The sequence below is a fragment of the Pongo pygmaeus genome, chromosome 5 (assembly GCF_028885625.2).
Source record: "Pongo pygmaeus isolate AG05252 chromosome 5, NHGRI_mPonPyg2-v2.0_pri, whole genome shotgun sequence".
In the NCBI taxonomy this organism is placed as follows: domain Eukaryota; kingdom Metazoa; phylum Chordata; class Mammalia; order Primates; family Hominidae; genus Pongo; species Pongo pygmaeus.
Window position 1 is genome coordinate 60,826,317 of NC_072378.2, and position 21,236 is coordinate 60,847,552.

Genomic DNA, 21,236 nt, shown 5'->3' on the forward strand with positions numbered 1-21,236 from the left:
TTACTGCAAAGAGAAAGGAAATCAGAATTCTGTTTGTCTTTGTTTACTATCACTGCGGCATACTTTGAACTCAATTTTAATTATGTATTTTCATGTCTTCCTTTTTTGTCAGACTGTGAGTGATTATTCCTTAGCATTGAGCACAAGTCCATTTTCTATGTTTTAATTCTACCCAGCCTCTTCTCTGTCACTTCCCTCTTAATATACTCTGTATCAAGACATGGTGGAGTGTCTCTTAAAGACCCCAGTTTTTTTACGACTCTATGTCCCTAACTATGGTAATCTTTTTCTACATGGAACTCCTTCTACTTGTTCATCCAGGAAGGTATTCATCATCCTCCTGAGATCCAGCTCAATGGTCAGCTTTGTGTTATGTATTTACCCATCCTCCTAGGCAAGATTCACCCTTTCTAGCTTGTCTTGTGTAAGACTCTGCTCACCCCTTCAGGTAGATCAGCTCTCATTGTACCTGAGCTCTTTTTTTTTTTTAATCTTGATCTCATTCTTTATCACAATGGTCTTTAACATCTAGTATGCATAAGCATTATAAGGATGCTGTGCGAAAAATGCAGGCCTCTGAGCCCCATTCTTCAGATTTTGATGCAATTGGACTCAGCAGGGGCTCAGAAATATGGAGTTTCATTTACAGTGTTCCTGATGCAGAAGCCTGAGATCATACTTTTTAAAAACCTATAGTAACTGTGAATTAATCAAAGTCTGAGCAATACCTTATTTGTTTTTGCATACATAAGTCAAGAATAGTGATATTCAATAAATATTTGTTGAATAAATGAATGAGTAATTTAAAATATTGTCGTTTAGCTCAACAGTACACATCACTATGTTTTTCTAATAAAGGGAACCACAAGAGTATTATAAAACCTATTTGCACTATAAAAAAAAATACTAAATAATTTCTATGTGAATAATTTGTAAGCTGACTGACAGTACAGACACACAGATTTGTGGCTATGTTTACAACCATTCTTATGGAACTTTAACTAGTGGTCAATGTCAATTTAAGGGTTGCTACTAAACTTAATTCTTGGTATCCTTTTTTCCTAAAATTTTTCTTGAATAGTACTTGAATAAAAATAATAAATATAAGATGTTCTAGGAAGTATAACTAGTATCCTGTTTTAAGAATTTATATTCAAAAGATAGTTCAAAACCAGCAATAAGAAGCTTAAACAACAAGGTGAAATGTCACAGAGATAAATGTGCATTTCTAGGTTTAGGTTAAAAAAATCATTTGTGAAAACTCAAGATAATGTTAGAACTGGTTTGACAACAGTTAATTTAGAAATAACCTAAGTTTTCAGTTGATAACAAGTTTAATAAAACACAATAATACGACATAGCCACTTAAGAAAACCACAACTTCAGATTATGTTGAAGGACTTTTGAAGAAAGAAACACAGGATGTAATAGTGCCATTTCTTTGTGCCAGTCAACTCTCATCTGATATATCTCAAGATCACTGAGCCCAACTTCAAGATGAACACTAGGACCACTGGAATGGTTTCAGAAGAAAACATCTAAGATATTTGGTGAAATGGGAATTATAATACACCAAGAATAGTTGAAGGAAATCAGGTCTATGGGCAATTATTCTTGATACCAGTTTGTTACTGGTATAGTAATGCTGCATAACAAACAACTACAAAATATCAACATCATACAACAATAAGAAATTACTTAGTTCATGTGCTTTTGGTTTCGCTGGAAGTTGGCTGATCTAGGCTGGGCTTCCTGTACTCTGTTCTAGCTATGCACAGAGCTGGGCTTGGCACTCCCTGAGGTCTGAGCTCCTCATGTGTTCATTCTGAAGCCAAGACTAAGAGAAAATCAGGCACGTAGGGGAGCTCTTTTCATGGCAATGGCAAGAAGACAAGTGGAAACACATAAACCTCCTAAGACCTAGGTTACCTAGAGGTGACTTTACTGTATCAGTTGAGGCAACATACATTACAGCAAAAAGTCAGAAAAACATACTCTGCCACTTTATTGAGAGGTACTGAAAAATCACACAGCAAAGGTCATGAAAGTAGGGAGGGGTGAAGAACTGTAGCCAAGAATACTCTACCACATTCTGGGTTGGATATTGACAGAGGGATATTTTCTTCTTTAAGCAAGGCTGACATGTGGATGCAAAAACAACCTAGATTTATTTATGTGTAGGTTTACATGACACATTAGAGACCAATGTATGCAAATGGAGATTACAAGGAGGTAGATGTTGTTTCAGTTTTAGAGTTTCCCAATAAGCTGAGGTGTTTAAAAATAGAATGAGGTATTTGGGAAGCAATATGCTATTAGGACAGAGAGTCCATCTTTGGAATTGGACAGAAACCAGTTTAAAGGTTGGACCTTTTACTTATTAAGCTACAAAGTCCTGAACATGGCAAACATTTTGAATCCTAGTTTCTTTATCTGTAACATGAGGATAAAATTATCTACTTCATTAGATAATGTTTACACAGTACTTAACACAGGCATCTGGCACATAGCAAATGCTGAGTATTGTAGCTATTATTAGTAGTAGTAGTAACGTTCTACCTTTAGAAATGGTTGTGCCCCCTGCCTAGCCTTTTACACTTCTCTTTTGTTTCTTTCATATGTCTCCTATAATTTAATAGTACTGAATATTATGTAACTCAAGTCCACAATTATTTATCCTCAAATTCCAAATCCAAAAGCTATAAAACCAAAAGTTTCTTCTTAAATAGGGTGTCTGAAAGAATTAAGCAACGAAAGTCTGACCTAAAGTGATAAAAAGCTATTTATAATGATTTATATCTTGCTTAGTATAGTTATTCATATATTCAATACAATAATATTAATATATATTTTTGGCCCAGATGTCACAAGTAGTGATATGCAATATACAAAATATGCATTGTATTGTCTTTCTAAAATACAAAAAATTCTGAATATGAAACATCTGGTGTACAGCATTGCAACTGGGGGATTGAGAACCCATACTTTAATGTACCATATTTGTTAACCATTCTATTTCTAGCACCTAGCAAAATAGCAAACCCTTAATAAACATGAACTTAATAATACATCAAAAGATGTTGAAGAAATTTGAAATTCTAATTATAAAAAATAAATATCTGTATCTTCTTTTGACTCTATCCTATATTTTTCCCAGATAAATTTGATTTTTCTTTTATGAGGTTCTCCAAAGATATAAAGTGTGTTGTTATTAGTTTTCTAATTCTATGATTTATGACCACAAAGATCCATCTTTTTCCATGTGGACTGCAGTATTAAAAGAGAAATATCTTCCTTATCTATATCCTTGTAGTACAATTTGAAGTCAAGTGATCTGATACCTTTAGCTTTTTTTTTTTTTTTCCTTAGGATTGCTTTGGCTTTTCAGGCTCTTTTTTTGATTCCATATGAATCTCAAGCATATAGTAAGCAAACAGCATGGTACTTGTATACAATATACACATAGATCAATGAAACAGAATGTAGAACCCTGAAATAAAACCACATATTTACAGCCACCTGATCACTGACAAAACTGACAACAATATAGACTGGGGAAAGAACACACCTTCTTCAATAAAGGATGTTAGAAAAAATGGATGGCCATACACAGAAGAATGAAACTAGATCCTTATCTTTTACCATGTACAAAAGTCAACTCAAGATGTATCAAAGTCTTAAATGTAAGACCTGAAACTATAAAAGCACTAGAAGAAAACTTAGGAAAAACTCTTCTACGCTTTGGTCTAAGCAAATAATTCATGACTAAGACCACAAAAGCACAGGTAACAAAAACAAAAATAGACAAATGGGACTACATTAAATTAGAAAGCTTCTGCACAGCAAAATAAATAATTAATAGAGTGAGCAGACAACTCTATTTTAAATGGGAGAAAATATTTTAAAACTATTCATTTAACAAATGACTAATATCCAGAATCTAAAAGGAATCTAAACAACTCAACATAACAACAACAAAAAAACCCTCAAATAATCCCATTAAAAAGTAAGCAAACACATAAATAGACATTTTTTTTCAAAAGAAGACATAAAAATGACCAACATCAACATTACCAATCATTAGAGAAATGCAAATTAAAACCACAATAAGATACCATCTCACGTCAGTCCAAATGGCTGTTATTAAAAAGTCAAAAATAGCAGATGTTGGCAAGGATGTGGAGAAAAGGAAATGTTTATAAATTGCTGGTGGAAATGTAAATTAGTACAACCTGTATGGAAACCAGTATGTAGATTTCTCAAAGAACTAAAAATAGAACTACCATTTGATACAGTGGTCCCACTACTGGGTAACTACCCAAAGGAAAATAAATCATTTTATATATACGTATCAAAAATACCTGCACTCATATGTTTATCACAGCACTATTCACAATAGCAAAGATATGTAATCAACCTAAGTGTCAATCAATGATGACTGCACGAAGAAAACGCAGTATATGTACACAATGGAATACTACTCATCCATAAAAAAGAATGAAATCATGTATTTTGCAACAACATGGATGGAACTGGAGGCTACTATCTTAAGTGAAATAACTTAAACACAGAAAGACAAATACTGCATTTCTCCCTTATAAGTGGAGCTAAATAATATGTACACATGGATGTAGAGTGTGGAATGGCAGACAATGGAGACTCAGAAGAGTGGGGGAACCAGATGGTAAGTGGGTGATGAGAAATTACTTAATAGGTCCAATGTACAATATGTGGGTGATGGTTACCCTAAAAGCCCTGACTTCACTACTATGCAATCTATGCATAGAACAAATTACAACTGTACCCCATAAATTTATACAAAAAATATAAAAACATCTCTCTTCTCTCACTACCAATGTGCAAGTGCAAAATAACAAGACCTGGAGGCTGTTTTTTCTAACATGCAAATTGACTAAGAAACCAAAGAAAACAATGAAAGCATAGAAAGGTTGCTCAAAAAAAGGGTGGAATGGCAACCAATGGAGAATTTATTGAGCTCAGATAACTACATTGGCCTGGTGCAGAAAAAATATGATTTTTTCCAAACATGAATTTGGTCTTGCTAAATTCTAGGTTTGATGATAACCTAAAACTCTATCCCAATACCCCTTTTTTTCTTTTTTCTTAGTGGTGTATTTAGGCTTTCTTGTTTCCTTCCTATCACCTCAGCTATATGCCCCAACACTTTCAAATATCTGATCTGCCTGAAGGAAATGTAATTCTTTAGTAATGAATAGTATTCTCATTTCTTTGTCTTTGCACGTGATGAGGCCCTTGCCTAAGTTTTACTTAACATTACAATCTCAGCCTGGCATCAGCTCTTCTGGGAAGCCTTGTAATACTTTCTCTTCACCCTCTATCTATGTGACCTCCCGTGCTCTCTCATATCCTCTAACACATCCTCCCAGCACAGTACTTATCACATGCTATGTGTTTATTTGAGTGTCTGTCTTCTTCTCTAATTGTTTACAAATAGTCCTCTGTATTTTAGTATGTCCTTCCTACTGCGCCTTTGGAAGAATTTCCTGTATACTGAGTTTTTTTTCTCTATCTTGATTATTTTGTGTTGAACAGAATTTAGAAAATCAGGACCATAGCTATCTATAGATATGTTTGAATCCTTAAACTGTTTAATTTCTTTAAATTAGTTGCCAGTATCTAAAAACCAGAGTATTGCACAGAAAAACTGATGTAGCAGGTTATATTTTTTTAAAATGGCTACTTTTTTTTTTTTCCATTCTCGAACCATGCTGACACCCACTGACAGGTAAAGACTATTATCCCTTCTCTTGAATCTGGTTGGACTTGTGAGGTGCTTGCAACTACCAGAATGAGGCTGTCATAAAAAGTAATGCAACTTCTCTTTTGCTTTTTGGGATACTCATATCTGGTACCCTGAGCTGCCATGCTCTGAGGAACCCTAAGTGACATGGAGAGGACTGTATGGGTGTTCCATGCAGCAGTGCTAATTAAGGGACAAGCTGACAACCAGCATCAACTGCTATGTATAATATGAGAAGAATCCCCAGGTGATTTCACATCCCAGCCATTGAGTCACACTTGGCTTCTGAGCCTTTGCAGCTGAGGCCCCAGACATAGTGGAGCAGAAACAAGCCACCTTTGTTGTACTTTGTTAAGACTCCAGATGTACAAAAAAATTCCCGAGCATAGTAAAAACAGTTGTTCTATACTACTAGGTTTTGGGGTGGTTTCTTAATGCAGGAATAGTAACTGTAAAACCTAGACTTCCAGCTCTTCTTGGGGAGGAAAAGATAACAAGCATTACTGACCTCCATTTTTTTTTTTTTTTAAACCTAGGCTACATGGCCACAATATCCTAATGTTGAAAAAACGATAGTCGCTTTAGATAGGGCACATACATTCCAGTCTGCCACAGTCTCTACCACTCCTTATTGCATACTTTGACAGTCGCATACATTCATAAACATTCCTGATTCCTTAAATATGTTATTCATATGTTAAACTTTTTTGTGTGTGTGTGAAGCTAGGCTTCTCTTCACCTACCAGTGAAACCAGAATTTCACCTTAGGTTCTTTCTGTCCTTAAAGCTGGGCTTTTTGCAACATATCAAGTTCTTTCAGAATTTGGGATGATCTAATGCTTCCTATTTTTGAAGCACTGATTGTGTATGGTTTACCCAATACCTTCTTGTTTCCTCCTGAGGAGTGTTTCCAATTCTAAATTAACCTGGTGAGGAGAAATGACTGACATGTTGACATGCCTTGATCTCAATAAAAGATTAAGCAGGTTTCAGTTACTATCTAAAACACTTCCTTAGGTTTTCTTGAGAGACTTGTCATTCATGTGAGTAGAGAAAATGGTTTTGCTAACTCTTCTTATTAGAGTTTCATAAAAAGTATTTTAATGGTATGTTTTTAAATACAGATTGACTATTTAAACTACTTAGGCAAGTAGTTTAGTTATTCTCAAAATAAACATTAAATTAATAAAAAATCAACAAACACAATGTATACATACTGATAATTTGAGGAAACACATTGTTTCTTTCCTAAAACTAACAGCGGTTCTCTGAAGTGCCTAAAATAAATGTGTCAAAAAAGAACTAAAAAAGAGAAAAAAAAAACAACAGTGTTTATTGAGAGCTGAATTCTCATCCTGTTACGGTAAATTCAAACAATGTCAAACCTACTGTTTATGCATGCAGAGGTCTGTAGATGGCAGGAAAATACAACTAAATTGTAGAATAACTGTGGGAAAGTAATTAAATCCAATAACCTTCTGTAAATTCAGTCTCATCATAGACTATAGCATTGAGACATTAGAGAATTAAATTACAAAATGAGGGTGAGTGACTTTATAGTGAACAGTGCCACTTAAATGAATAGGACAAGCTTAATATTATAACTTTTATTAAGTTACTGGATAACTGCAGTGTTTCACACTTTGGTTTTCATTAGAGGGATTTCTGTAGACTCAGTATCAAATATAAGGGCTTACATTAAACGTATAGCCTAAAAACGGTAAATAATTTATTCTTTTCTTCTTGCTCAGAAGTATCTTTTGGTCAGAACTTTTTGCAAAGCATGCAGATAGCTCCCTATTTTCTTATATTAAATGCATATTCTCTCTGGCTTTTTGAGGTACATAACAGACGTCTGAATTGATTTCAGTTTTCAGGTAGTAGTATCTGTTGGTCTTTATGTCTAACACTGTGGAGTTGGCAGATATGGGTTCAAATCCAACATTTACTATTTAAGTATATTATACTTGGAAAAATAACATTTCTAAAATTTAAATTTTCTCTATATAAAATGAAGAAGAAAAATACCTGTTTCATATGTTGTTGCAGGGATTAAATGAGATAAAACACCTCCAAACACTTAGCGTAGCAGCTAGCACAAAATGATTGTTAGCTATTATAAACTGATAGCTCCAAGTAGCCTTTGAGCAAAAAAAGCAGTGTATCCCATCCTATAGGCTCTGACCCTTGAGGAGCTAAGAAGTTTGTGTGAGGGGTCTGAGAACCTATTTTTCCACCAAATGTAGATATGTATATTCACTGTATACTCTTTCTTTTGCTTTCTCATAAATAAAATATACATTGTATTTAAAAGCATTACTGTTTCCATAACAATTTCATATCATTATTTATATGTTCAAGCAACTGGCACTAATATGTACAATTACTACTTATTGAAGTGTGATAAAAATTTTAGATGTTGTGCTGGATCTTTTCAATTTGCTGTCCCACTTTCATTCTTGCCTCCATCCTGTTCTCTCCCTAGAGGATGACTAATGGCAACACTGTCTATTGGATCGGTTTTCCTCTGTTTCCTAATGTGCCCATCCAGTCAGTGGGAGTAATGGTAGGAGACTGGCAGGAGGAAGGAGAGTGAGATCAGGATACAAACTCCCTGTACTTCCTCCTGTAGGATGGCCGTGGTTGCCATTCTGAAGCAGAGGTCTCAGTTCCTGTCAGGTGGCCTCTCTCACAGGTTTCTCTGTTTCCCTTTCATTTCTATTTTTGGTAGTAGAGCACCTCACCTTACGGATACTATCTTCAGGGGACTAAATTGTCCCTTGTGGTACTCATCCACTGAAAATAGTTCCCTGGTTAAACTCTCCACAAATTATCCTAATTTAGGGGTCTAATTCCCTGCCCCCACACTGTTTCAGCCCTGACAACTACAAATATTCAAAAAGGGTCTTCATTCTAGAACACTTTGTAATAATGCCTTATATTTCAGAGGGAGGTATCCATCTATGTCTATGTCTATGTCTAATCTATATCTGTATCTATACATCTTTGCTCTCCTAGTACATTCTCCACAGAAGGGAGGCTTCTTTTCCTAGGTTGTGTGAGTTCCTCACCTGATTCATTATTTAAGAAAAGCAAAGACTTCTATTTTAATATTTTGCCTATTATACCAATCTACAGTTAAAATTTTACCTTGGAAGATTATAAATTTTTAACATTTCACATCCAAATTAAATTACTGTTAGAATCAAAGATCTGAAGTGGTCTTTTGGCTTTTATTTGCAATATTACCACTTGTATCTAAGTAAATGAAAACCACTTTTTTTCTACTTGTATAATTTGGTTTGGTTGAGTTTTTTTTTTTTTTTTTAATTTGGACATTGGGAAATGTTGACAAAATCTTGTGAATTTCCATGATTTCAGAAGGTTGATCTTTGAAAATGTTAGTGTCTTTGAGGAGTATGTAAAAAAAAAAAAAGTATCAGAACATGAACAGAATTTAAATGTTTGGTTCAATTAAAGGTGTTAATCCCAGGATGTAACTTGTCTTAAGTCAAAACTTCAAGTATGTGAGTTCCCCTGGAAACTGTAATACTAGCCCTGCAATTTGAAGCTTGCATAATCAACTCATCAATTTATTTCTTTACTTTTTCTCCTCATAGACACAGGGTAAGAGAAAAAGATGATGGTCAGAGACCCCTTATATCATTGTCATCTTTACCAGTCATTAATGTCATTCAGTTAAGCTGCCTCCTGAGGATTCTTTGGTGAAACACCTTTTCTGATTCATTTGAAATTTTCCTGAACTAACAATACCTTGCAAAATGACTGGGGATTAATTAAAATTGTTATAGCTGCTGAACTTCAGTTGAACCTTTGTAGGGTTGTTACCTTGTGAACCTCCTCTAGAATCTCTACTGAGGATGATATAATTATTCCATTTAGGCATCTGCCAGATTCTATTTTATAATCTCACAAATTCTGTGTCCACTTATGCTAACTAATCAGTTAAAGACAATTTTCTCTAAAGACTTTTATCTTTTATCTTAGTTCTACTAAGTCACACATATTCTACTATTTTATTTTCACAATTCAAAATCAGCATTTCTTCTGATTTAGACTGCAACAATGCTAAAATAATATTAATATTGTTTGTAAATGCTGGAGGATTATTCTAATTATATATTTCTCTTTATTTTTTTTTTTGAGACGGAGTCTCGCTCTGTCACCCAGGCTGGAGTACAGTGGCACGATCTCGGCTCACTGTAAGCTCCACCTCCCGGGTTCATGCCATTCTCCTGCCTCAGCCTCCTGAGTAGCTGGGACTACAGGCGCCCACCACCATGCCTGGCTAATTTTTTGTGTTTTTAGTAGAGACAGGGTTTCTCCATGTTAGCCAGGATGGTCTCGATCTCCTCACCTCGTGATCCACTGTCCTTGGCCTCCCAAAGTGCTCGGATTACAGGCATGAGCTGCAGCGAGGAAGAAGCAGAGGAAGAAGTAGGCTGCCATCTTTGATGTTTTGCAGCTTTCACTGGTGATACCTTCAGGTATGGGAAAAACTGAGGCAACTAGGGTCTGGAGCAGACCCCAAGCAAACTGCAGCAGGACTATAGACGAGTGGCCTGACCATAAAAAACAAATAAACAAGCAAACAAACAGAAAACAACAATAACATCGACAAAAAGAACCCACAAAAACGCCATTCAAAGGTTTGCAACCTCAAAGACCAAAGGTAGATAAGGCCACAAAGATGAGAAAGAATCAATGTAAAAATGCTGAAAACTGAAAAAGCCAGAGAGCCTCTTCTCCAAATGACCACAACTCCTCTCCAAGGAGGTCAAGGAACTGTGCTGAGGCTGAAATGGCTGAATTGACAGAAGTAGCCTTCAGAAGGTATGTAATAACAAACTTTGCAAAGCTAAAGGAGCAAGCTGTAAACCAATTGCAAAGAAGCTAAGAATTATAATAAAAAATGTAGAAGCTGCACTGCACTCCAGCCTGGCAACAGAGAAAGACTCCATCTCAAAAATGAACAAACAAGCAAACAACAATACAGAAGCTGATAAGCAGAATAGCCAGTTTAGAGAGGAACATAACTGACCTGATGGAGCTGAAAAACTCAATATGAGAAAGTCACAATGCAATCACAAGTATCAATAGCAGAACAGACTGAGTGGATGAAAGAGAGAGCTTGAAGACTATCTTTTGAAACAAGACAGGCATACAAGAATAGAGATAAAAGAATGAAAAAGAATGAACAATACCTCTGACTAATATGGGATTATTTAAAGAGAGCAAACCTATGATTGATTGGGGTACCTGAAAGAGAGGGAGAATGGAGCAAAGTTGGAAAACTTGAATATCATCCAGAAGAACTTCCCCAACCTAGCAACACAGGCCAATATTCAAATTCAGGAAATGTAGAGAATCCCAGTAAGATACTCCATGAGAAGATCAACCCCCAAACACATAATCATCAGATTTTCCAAGGTTGAAGTGAAAGAAAAGTAATTTAAGGGCAAGCCAGAGAGAAAGACCAGGTCATCTGCAAAGCAAAGCCTATCACACTAGTGGAGAACCGCTCAGTGGAAATCCTATAAGCCAGGAGAGATTGGGGGCCAATATTCAATATTGTTAAAGAAAAGAACTTCTAATCCAGAATTTCATATCTGACCAAACTAAGCTTCATAAGTGATGGAGAAATAAGATCATTTTCAGACAAGCAAATGTGGAGGGAATTTGTCACCACCAGGGCTATATCACAAGAGCTCCTTAAAAATAGACTAAATATGGAAAGAAAAAACCATTACCAGCCACTGTAAAAACACACTGAAGTACAGACCAGTGATACTATGAAGCAACCATGTGAACAGTCTACAAAATAATCAGCTAGCATCATGATGAAAGGATCAAATTTACATATAACAATACTAACTTTAAAGGTAAATGGACTCATTGCCCCAATTAAAAGACACAGAATGGCAAGCTGGATAAAGAGCCTAGACCCATAGGTATGTTGTCTTCAAGAGACCCATCTCATGTGCAAAGACACACATAGGCTCAAAATAAAGGGATGGAGAAGAATTTACCAAGCAAACGGAAAACAAAAAAGCAGGAGTTGTAATCCTACTTTCTGACAAAATAGACTTCAAACCAACAAAGATCAAAATGGACAAAGAAAGGCAATACATAATGGTAAAGGGTTAAACTCAACAAGAAGAGCTAACTATCACAAATATATATGCACCCAATACAGGAGCATCCAGATTCATAAAACAAGTTCTTAGAGACCTACAAGGAGACTTAGGACTCCCATACAATAGTAGTGGGAGACTTTAACATTGCACTGACAATATTAGAGAGATCATCTAAACAGAAAATTAACAAAGATATTCAGGACCTGAACTCAGCTCTGTATCAAGTGGACCTGATAGATATATACAGAAATCTCCACCCCAAAACAGGGGCATATACATTCTTCTCATCACGACATGGCACTTATTCTAAAATTGAGCACATAATCAAGTAAAAATTCCTCAGCAAATGCAAAAGAACTGAAATCATAACAGTGTCTCAGACCACAGTGCAATCAAATTCGATCTCAAGATTAAGAAATTCACTAAAAATCACACAACTACATGGAAATTGAACAACTGATCCTGAATGACTTTTGGGTAAATAAGGCAGAAATTAAGAAGTTTTTTTGAAACTAATGAGAACAAAGAGACAATGTACCAGAATCTTTGGGACACAGCTAAAGCAGTGTTAAGAGGGAAATTTATAGTAATAAATGCCCATATTTAAAAGCTAGAAATATCTCAAGTCAACAACCTAACATCTCAACTAAAAGAACTAGAGAACCAAGAGCAAACAAACCCCAAAGCTAGTAGGAGACAGGAATAACCCAGATGAAAGTGGAACTAATGGAGATAGAGACAGGAAAAGCCCTTCAGAAAAAAATGAATCCAGGAGCTGGTTTTTTGAAACCATTAAAAAAATAGATAAACTGCTATCTAGACTAATAAAGAAGAAAAGAGAAAATAATCAAATAAACACAATCAGAAATGATAAGGGGGATATCACCACTGACCCCACAGGAACACAAACGACCATCAGAGAATACTATAAACACCTCTATGCACATAAACTAGACAATCTAGAAGAAACGCATAAATTCCTGGACACATATGCCTTCACAAGACTAAGCCAGGAAGAAATTTTATGCCTGAATAGACCAATAATGAGTTCTGAAATTGAGGCAGTAATAAACAGCCCACCAACCAAAAAAATCTCAGGACCAGAATCTCAGATAGATTCACAGCTGAATCCTACCAGAGGTACAAAGATGAACTAGTAGCGTACTGAAAGTATTCCAAAAAATTGAAAAGGAGGGACTCCTCCTAAACTCATTCTATGAGGCTGGCATCATCCTGATGACAAAACCTGGCAGAGATACAAGAAACAAAGAAAACTTCAGGCCAATATCCCTGCTGAACATCAATGCAACAATCCTCAATAAAATACTGGAAAACTGAATCCAGCAGCACATCAAAAAACTTATTTAACATGATCCAGTTGGCTTCATCCCCAGGATGCAAGGTTGGTTCAACATACAGATATCAATAAATTTGGTTCATCACATAAACAGAACTAATAGATGCAGAAAAGGCCTTCAATAAAATTCAACATCCCTTCATTTTAAAAACTCTCAATAAATGAGGTATTAAAGGAACATACTTCAAAATAATATGAGTCAGATATAACAAACTCACAGCTAATATCATACTAAATGGGCAAATGCTGGAAGCATTCCCCTTAAAAACTGGCACAAGACAAGGATGCCCTTTCTTACCACTCTTATTCAACTTAGTACTGGAAGTTCTGGCCAGGGCAATCAGGCAAGAGAAAGAAACAAAGCGTATTCAAATAGGGAGAGAAGAAGTTGAACTCTCTTTATTTGCAGATGACATAATCCTATATCCAGAAAACTCATCATCTCAGCCAAAAAGCTTCTTAATCTAATAAGCAACTCCAGCAAAGCCTCAGGATACAAAATCAGTGTGCAAAAATTACTAGCATTCGTATACACCAACAATAGACAAGCAGAGAGCCAAATCATGAATAAACTCCCATTGATCACTGTCACAAAAAGAATAAAATATCTAGAAATACAGCTACAAAGGGAAGTGACGGATCTCTTCAAGGAGAACTACAAACCACTGCTCAAGGAAATCAGAGAGGAAGCAATAAATGGAAAAAACATTCCATGTTTATGGATAGGAAGAATCAATATCATGAAAATGACCATAGTGCCCAAAATAATTTATAGATTCAATGCTATTCCCATTAAACTACCATTGACATTCTTCACAGAATTAGAAAAATATTTTAAAATTCATATGGAACCAAAAAGAGCCTGAATAGCCAAGAGAATCCTAAGCAAAGAGAACAAAGCTAGAGACATCACGCTACCTGAATTCAAGCTATAGTACAAGTCTACAGTAACCAAAACAGCACAATACTGGTACAAAAACAAACATATAGAACAATGGAACAGAATAAAGAACTCAGAAATAAGACCACACACCTACAACCATCTGATCTTCTGATCTTCAACAAACCTGACAAAAACAAGCAATGGGGAAAGGGTTACCTACTTAATAAATGGTTCTGGTAGAACTGTCTAGCCGTATGGAGAAAATTGAAACTGGACCCTTTCCTTACACCATATACAAAAATTAACTCAAGGTAAATTAAATGCTTAAATGTAAAATCCAAACTATAAAAACTCTAGAAGAAGAGCTAGGCAATACTATTCAGGACATAGACACAGGCAAAGATTTCATGCTGAAAATGCCAAAAGCAATTGCGACAATGGCAAAAATTGACAAATGGAATCTAACTAAAAAGCTTCTTCTGCACAGCAAAAGAAACTATCATCAGAACGAACAGATAATCTACAGAATGGAAGAAAAATTTTGCAACCTATCCATATGTCAAAGGTCTAATATCCAGAGTCTACAAGGACCTTAAACAAATTTACAGGAAACAAACAACCCCATTAAAAACTGGGCAAAGGACCTGAACAGATACTTCTCAAAATAATACATATATGTGACTAACAAACATGAAAAAAGCTTAACATCACTGATCATTAGAGAAAAATCAAAACCAAAATGAGATAACATCTCACACCAGTCAAAATTGCTATTATTAAAAAGTCAAAAAACATGCTCGTGAAGTTGCAGGCAAAAAGAAACACTTTTACACTGTTGGTGGGAGCATAAATTAGTTCAACTATTGTGGAAGACAGTGGATTGATTTCTCAAATATTGAGAAGCAGAAATACCCTTTGACCCAGCAATCCCACTACTGGGTATATACCCAAAGTAATATAAATCATTTTATTATAAAGATACATGCACACATATGTTCACTGAAGCACTATTCACAATAGCAAAGACATGGAATCAACCTAAACCTAAACGCCCAACAATGATAGACTGGATATAGAAAATGTGGTACATATACACCATGGAATACTATGCAGCCATAAAAAGGAATGAGATTCTGTTCTTTTGCAGGGACATGGATGAAATTGGAAGCCATTATCCTCAGCAAACTAATGCAGGAACAGAAAACCAAAAACCACATATTCTCATTTATTAACAGGGAGCTAAATGATGAGAACACATGGACACATGGGGGGAGCAAGACACACTGGGGCCTCTTGGAGGGGGGTTGTGGAGGGAGGGAGGGCATCAGGAAGAATTGCTAATGGATGCTGGGCTTAATACCTAGGTGATGGGATAATCTGTGCAGCAAACCAGCATGGCACTTGTTTACCTATGTAATACACCTGAACATCCTGCACATGGACTCCCGAATTTAAAATAAAAGTTGAAGAAAAAAAATATCTAGCTACAAAGATATTAATCACATATTTGTTTAAAGTTATGAAAAATTGAAAATAACTTAAACATTCAACTGTACTAGAATGATTAAATTGTGATCAAATCATACAATGAAACAACGTACAGCCATTAAAGATTATGTTGTAGACATTCATTTATTAACATAGATAGATGTTCTTATGTGCTGGAGAGTTAAAGTTAAATTTCAAAACAGTTTGCAGTATATGATTTCAAATGCAGGTAGATGTATTAACACACATGAAAGACAGATAAAAAGATGATACATTGATAAGTAGATACTCCAAAAATGTTCACAACAGCTGTTTCTGGGTGACTGTATTTATCTTCTTCTTTTTTACTATATTTTCTTTTTAAAAAAGCTTTTAAGTTCAGGGATACAAGTGAAGGTTTGTTATTAAATTAGTTCAGCCATTGTGGAAGACAATGTAATCATTCTTCAAAGACCTAAAGCCATAAATACCATTCTACCCAACAATCCCATTATTGGGCATATACCAAAAGGAATATAAATCATTCTGTTATAAAGACACATGCACTTGTATGTTTACTGCAGCACTAGTCACAATAGCAAAGACGTGGAATCAACCTAAATGCCCATCACTGATAGACAGGATAAAGAAAATGTGGTAGATATATGCCATGGAATACTAGGCAGCCATAAAAAATAATGAGATCACGTCCTTTTTAGGCACATGGATGGAGCTGTGGGCCATTATCCTTAGCAAACTAACACAGGAACAGAAAACAAAATACCACATATTCCCACTTGTAAGTGGGAGCTAAATGATGAGAACACATGGGCACATAGAGGGGAACAACACACACTAGGGCCTTTTGGCCTTCAGGAGGAGGGAAAGGATCAGGAAAAAGAACTGATGGTACAAGGCTTAATACCTGGGTGATGAAATAATCTGTACAACAAACCGCCATGACAGAGGAATGTTTTCATTTCACTTGGGTAAATACCAAAGAGAAGAATTGCTGGGTCATATGGTAAATGTAAGTCAACTTTATAAGCAACTGCCTAATTGTTTTCCAAAGTGGTTTACAGTTTTACATCCCTATCAGCAATATATGAGCATTGCAGTTGCTCCACATCCTCACTAACATTTATTTGATAATTCAATCTGTTTAATATTAGCCATTCCACAATCTTTGTACTAGTATCTAATTGTAGTTTTAATTTCAATTTTCCTAATGAATAATGATGTTGAACATATTTTTAGACTCTTATTTGCAATTTGTATATCTTCTTTGGTGAAATGTCTGTTCAATTTTTTTTGCCCATTTTTAAAAGTCAGGTTATTTATCTGATTCTAAAGTTTTAGATACAATCAAAGATATTCTTTAGAAATATATGTTTTGCTAATATTGCTTCACAGTTTGTAGCTTGCCATTTTATTTAATAACAGTATCTTTTAGAGAACAAAATTTAATTTTGATAAAACACAATTGATTAAAAAATAACCTAAAGGCAGGCATTGAACACCTTATCTAATAAGAACTCTAGTGTGTATCTGTTTCTATTAGAAATTGGCATGATATTAAAAAATTATTTTCATAGTTTTCTGAAAAAATAGTTTACTAATTAGTGCATTTACTCATTTTCATTTATTTATTTAACAAATCTTTACTGAGAACCTCTAGTGTTTCAGAAACTATACTAGTATTGAGGATAAAATTTTGACTAAAATACGCATTTTATCATTATTGTAATATAGACATTGGTATCACTGCAACTAATTTCATCACCTACTTTCTTTGTCCCTCTGGCTTAACAGTAAAGTATCAGAGAAGCACATAAATATTCTGTTAGTAAATATGATATATGTAATTCTGAATTTTGTATTCTCTTTGAGGAATGAGGCTCTTATTTTGTATCCCCATGGTGTAGAACATATTAGGCTCGACATTCACATACTCAACAATTATCCCTTCAGTGCATACCCCATGAAAGACCTTGTACCTAGCATTGTGAAAGAGATGAGGCTGTATTAGAAAAAGATTTGGAACAAATAACGAAAATGATAGGGGACATGTACACAAATAATCCCAATGTAAAGCAGAGAAGTAAATGCTATAGAAAAGTAAATATATGGTGCTATTGGAATTCAGGGCAGAAACAGATTATTCCCCACAACACAATAAAGAAAAGACTTTTTAGAAAAGTTGGCTTTTGAGTTGGGGCTGGAAGGATGGGAAGAATTTAGCTATAAAAATTGAGTGGATAGGAAGGGAAACAGGGAAGGCAGCAGAAGTGTGTAGAAAATGTCCCTTTACATAGAAATTATACTTTATTAAAGCAAGTTTTATTCTAAAATTATTGTATACAGCCATTATATATATGTATGTATGTGTGTGTATGTTCAACAATTCTAACATTCATTTTTCAGATATTCAGAGCTAAATTATCTTAATCTCATATTTTTCTTCTTGTTTCTTAGGGTCAGTTAAGCCCACTTAAATCTCACCAGAAGAGAGAAAGTCCCCCATTTTCAGAAAATTATTCCAAAATTTCTTCTATTTAATTGTAGCTCTACAGAGCTGCATCAAGGAATTAATTTAGTCTATTCTAATTGTGTTTGTCGAGTGTAACTACACTTTCTATCAAGGGTTTCTGAAACTAGTTATGGAACTTTGTTATCACTATTTTTATGTGCCAATGTATAATGATAAACTAACAATTTGATTGAAAATATTAGCAGACAGTTTAAATATGTAGCCAATTTGCATATAATACTCTGTTCAGTATATGTAATGTGATGCAAAACTTACCCTAAGCCTAAATAACTGTGTTGTTTTCCAATATGTAATTGGGACAATTAAGATATTACAGCAAAAGCTCTTGGCTCATGATGGCTTCTCTATTTAGCTTACTACAAATTAACCAATTATTCAGTGTCAGCGATGGTCATTTCTACAGTGATAACTTAAATCATAGTTTTAAAGATATCAGTTCACACTCATCTTATTTCTAATTGCCCACAGTATTCCTTCTAAATAAAATTTCTCTTCAATAATTTTACTGTGCTGTCACTCAGGCCACGGAAAATCCAAACTTCCACAATACATGTAGATTTATTCTAATTCAGAATGACCTTAAATTTGTTTTCTTCTTTGCCACTTCTCCTCACTCAAATATTACTTAAGTCCTAAAGGAGGTTTATTGCCAATAAAGTTGGTCAAGAAATGATCAATGCTATAATTATTTTGCAACAGTAAGGTCCATTGGCTTCTGTCAATCACATAAATGGGAAACTCACTTAACTCATATACCCCCTGTATTTTCCTGTGAAATTTGTAACATTTTTAAGAAAAAAAAGTGGGTGATTGAATTTTCTAAAAATGCATTTTTTTACACCTATTTTCTTCATAGTTAACAAAAATAAAAACCACACTCAAAACGTTACATTATTGTATTGCTTCTTCTTACAAGGTGTTCTAGAGAAGGTAAAACCGTGGTAACGAAAAACAGATAGTTGGTTTCCAGGGCCTGAGGGTGAGAGAGAAGTTGACTACAAAGGGCCATGAAGAAGCATTTTTGGATGGTGAAAATGCTCTATATCTTAATTTCGGTGGTCATTACACAGTAGTTTGCATCTGCCAAATGTATATAGCTGTATTCTAAATGGGTAAATTTCATCATATATAAATAACATCTCAATAAATCTGACTTTGAAGATGTAAAAAATCATTTATATCACAAATTTTGGGTCAATCTAACCAGATATATTCAACAATCAATATGAGATCTATCAAGAAAGCAAAGGAATTCTTGATTCCCTAAGATGTTTCAGCAATTTCCCTCTTTCCAGAGTACCAATGACATTTTATTATCTTTTACAAATAAATGTGATATTTTAGGAAAAAAAAGCTACACTGAATAAGTGCCTTACTTTTATTATTGTCTTTTAAAAAATCTAAAAATAACATTTAGTTAAATACAAGCTTATTTAACGAGTTGATTGGTTGCCATAATCATCTAATCTTAGAATGACACACTACTATTTCTTTGTTTGCAGTTGCAAGGTTATTATAGTTTAACTCTCACAGTCTGGTAAGCAACTTAATAATTCAGAGAGATAATGGAGAAAAAAACACTACTAGAAATTCTCACATGATATAATTGACATTCAGATTCAAGAAACAAAATTGATTAGAGATAATCCTGAGAAGGCTGCTTTAGATAGCAAATGCCTTACCTTTGTGTTTGGGTCGGATAGCTGTTATCATAGGCCTCATAGGTCTGGTCATCATATTCACCCCCGTAGCCATCATCATAACCCTGAGACAAAAAATGGTAGAAACACCTGTTAGCAGTCAATTTGATTAACTTTGATCTGTTTTCAGTTAGCACAATTTTATACAATGTGATCTTGGTTTAGATTTCATGTTGGGTAAGTAACCATATATCACATTTTACTAGATTAATGATTCTCACATAAACTTAAATAATATTTCATGGATCAGGTATCGATGTTTATTAAACTCAGCATATCATTGAAGCAGCAATACCTACTCTACGACTTATTTAGAATTTTCATCAATAATCATGACTAAGAAATTCAAAATAAGTTTTTCTATTTGGGTATACAAGAACAACTGTGATAACCTTATGGTGGTGTTAACATGTTTGTTACTATCCCACTGGGAATTTTTTCTTCTCCTTTTAATAATCATAATTAAGATAGAAACTATAAACTACAGGATCCTTAAATTGTAGTCAACTTTCAGTAAAAATTATGGAGTCATTACTGATTAAATAAATAAATAAAAGAAAAAAAGAGGGAAGAAAAAAGGAAACATGGAGTGAAATAAAGACTTTGTGGCTGGGCCTGGCGGCTCATGCCTGTAATCCCAGCACTTTGCGTGGCCAAGGTGGGCAGATCAGCTGAGGTCAGGAGTTCGAGATCAGCCTGGCCAACATGGTGAAACCCCATCTCTACTAAAAAATACAAAAAAATGTAGCCAGGCATGGTGGTGTGCACCTGTAATCCCAGCTACTCAGGAGGCTGAGGCATGAGAATCACTTGAACCTGGGAGGCAGAGGTTGCAATGAGCTGAGATTGTGCCATTGCACTCTAGCCTGGGCAACAAGCGTGAAACTCCATCTCAAAAAAGAAAAAAAAAGACTTTGTGTACATTATATGATTTTTAAATCTCATAAGTAAAATAACGTTGTGTGATGAGATTTATTACTCGAGTAAATTACACTAACAAAGCTAACGCAGATTTGTCATAGCAGCATGTTCAAAAAAGCTAGTAATTATACATTCCAGTTATCAATCACTCTGAATGATTTAGTTTTGTTTCTCTTTGTGGTCATCAATTTTAAACACCAGCCAACCATCTCGATTATTCCCTACTTCTGGAAAAACCTTCAGGTTTTCTGTGCCTTGTGCTGGCGCATCTCTTTCCCTGGAATACACTTCCACCCTACCCTACCACTTCATAAATTCTTTTCAGTCTGGAGGCTTACAAATGTGTCTTTATCTTGTTCAGGAGTTTCAATAGAAAATACCTACATGTGAAATCTTTGACATTAATCTTGACTAACA

The 21,236-nt window shown here is 34.8% G+C and overlaps 1 protein-coding gene across 6 annotated transcripts in view; it reads right to left on the bottom strand.

Annotated features, from left to right (window-relative positions):
• KHDRBS2 (KH RNA binding domain containing, signal transduction associated 2) overlaps window positions 1-21,236 on the bottom strand; it is a 678,558-nt gene that overhangs the window by 80,887 nt on the left and 576,435 nt on the right. For all 6 annotated transcript variants that reach the window (XR_010126724.1, XR_010126723.1, XM_054492856.2 and 3 more), the window contains exon 7: window positions 19,881-19,963. Coding sequence is in view for 4 of the 6 variants with exons in the window: in XM_054492856.2 (XP_054348831.2) it covers window positions 19,881-19,963 (83 nt within the window). In the remaining 2 variants the exon portion in view is untranslated. The remainder of the gene's footprint in view (window positions 1-19,880; window positions 19,964-21,236) is intronic.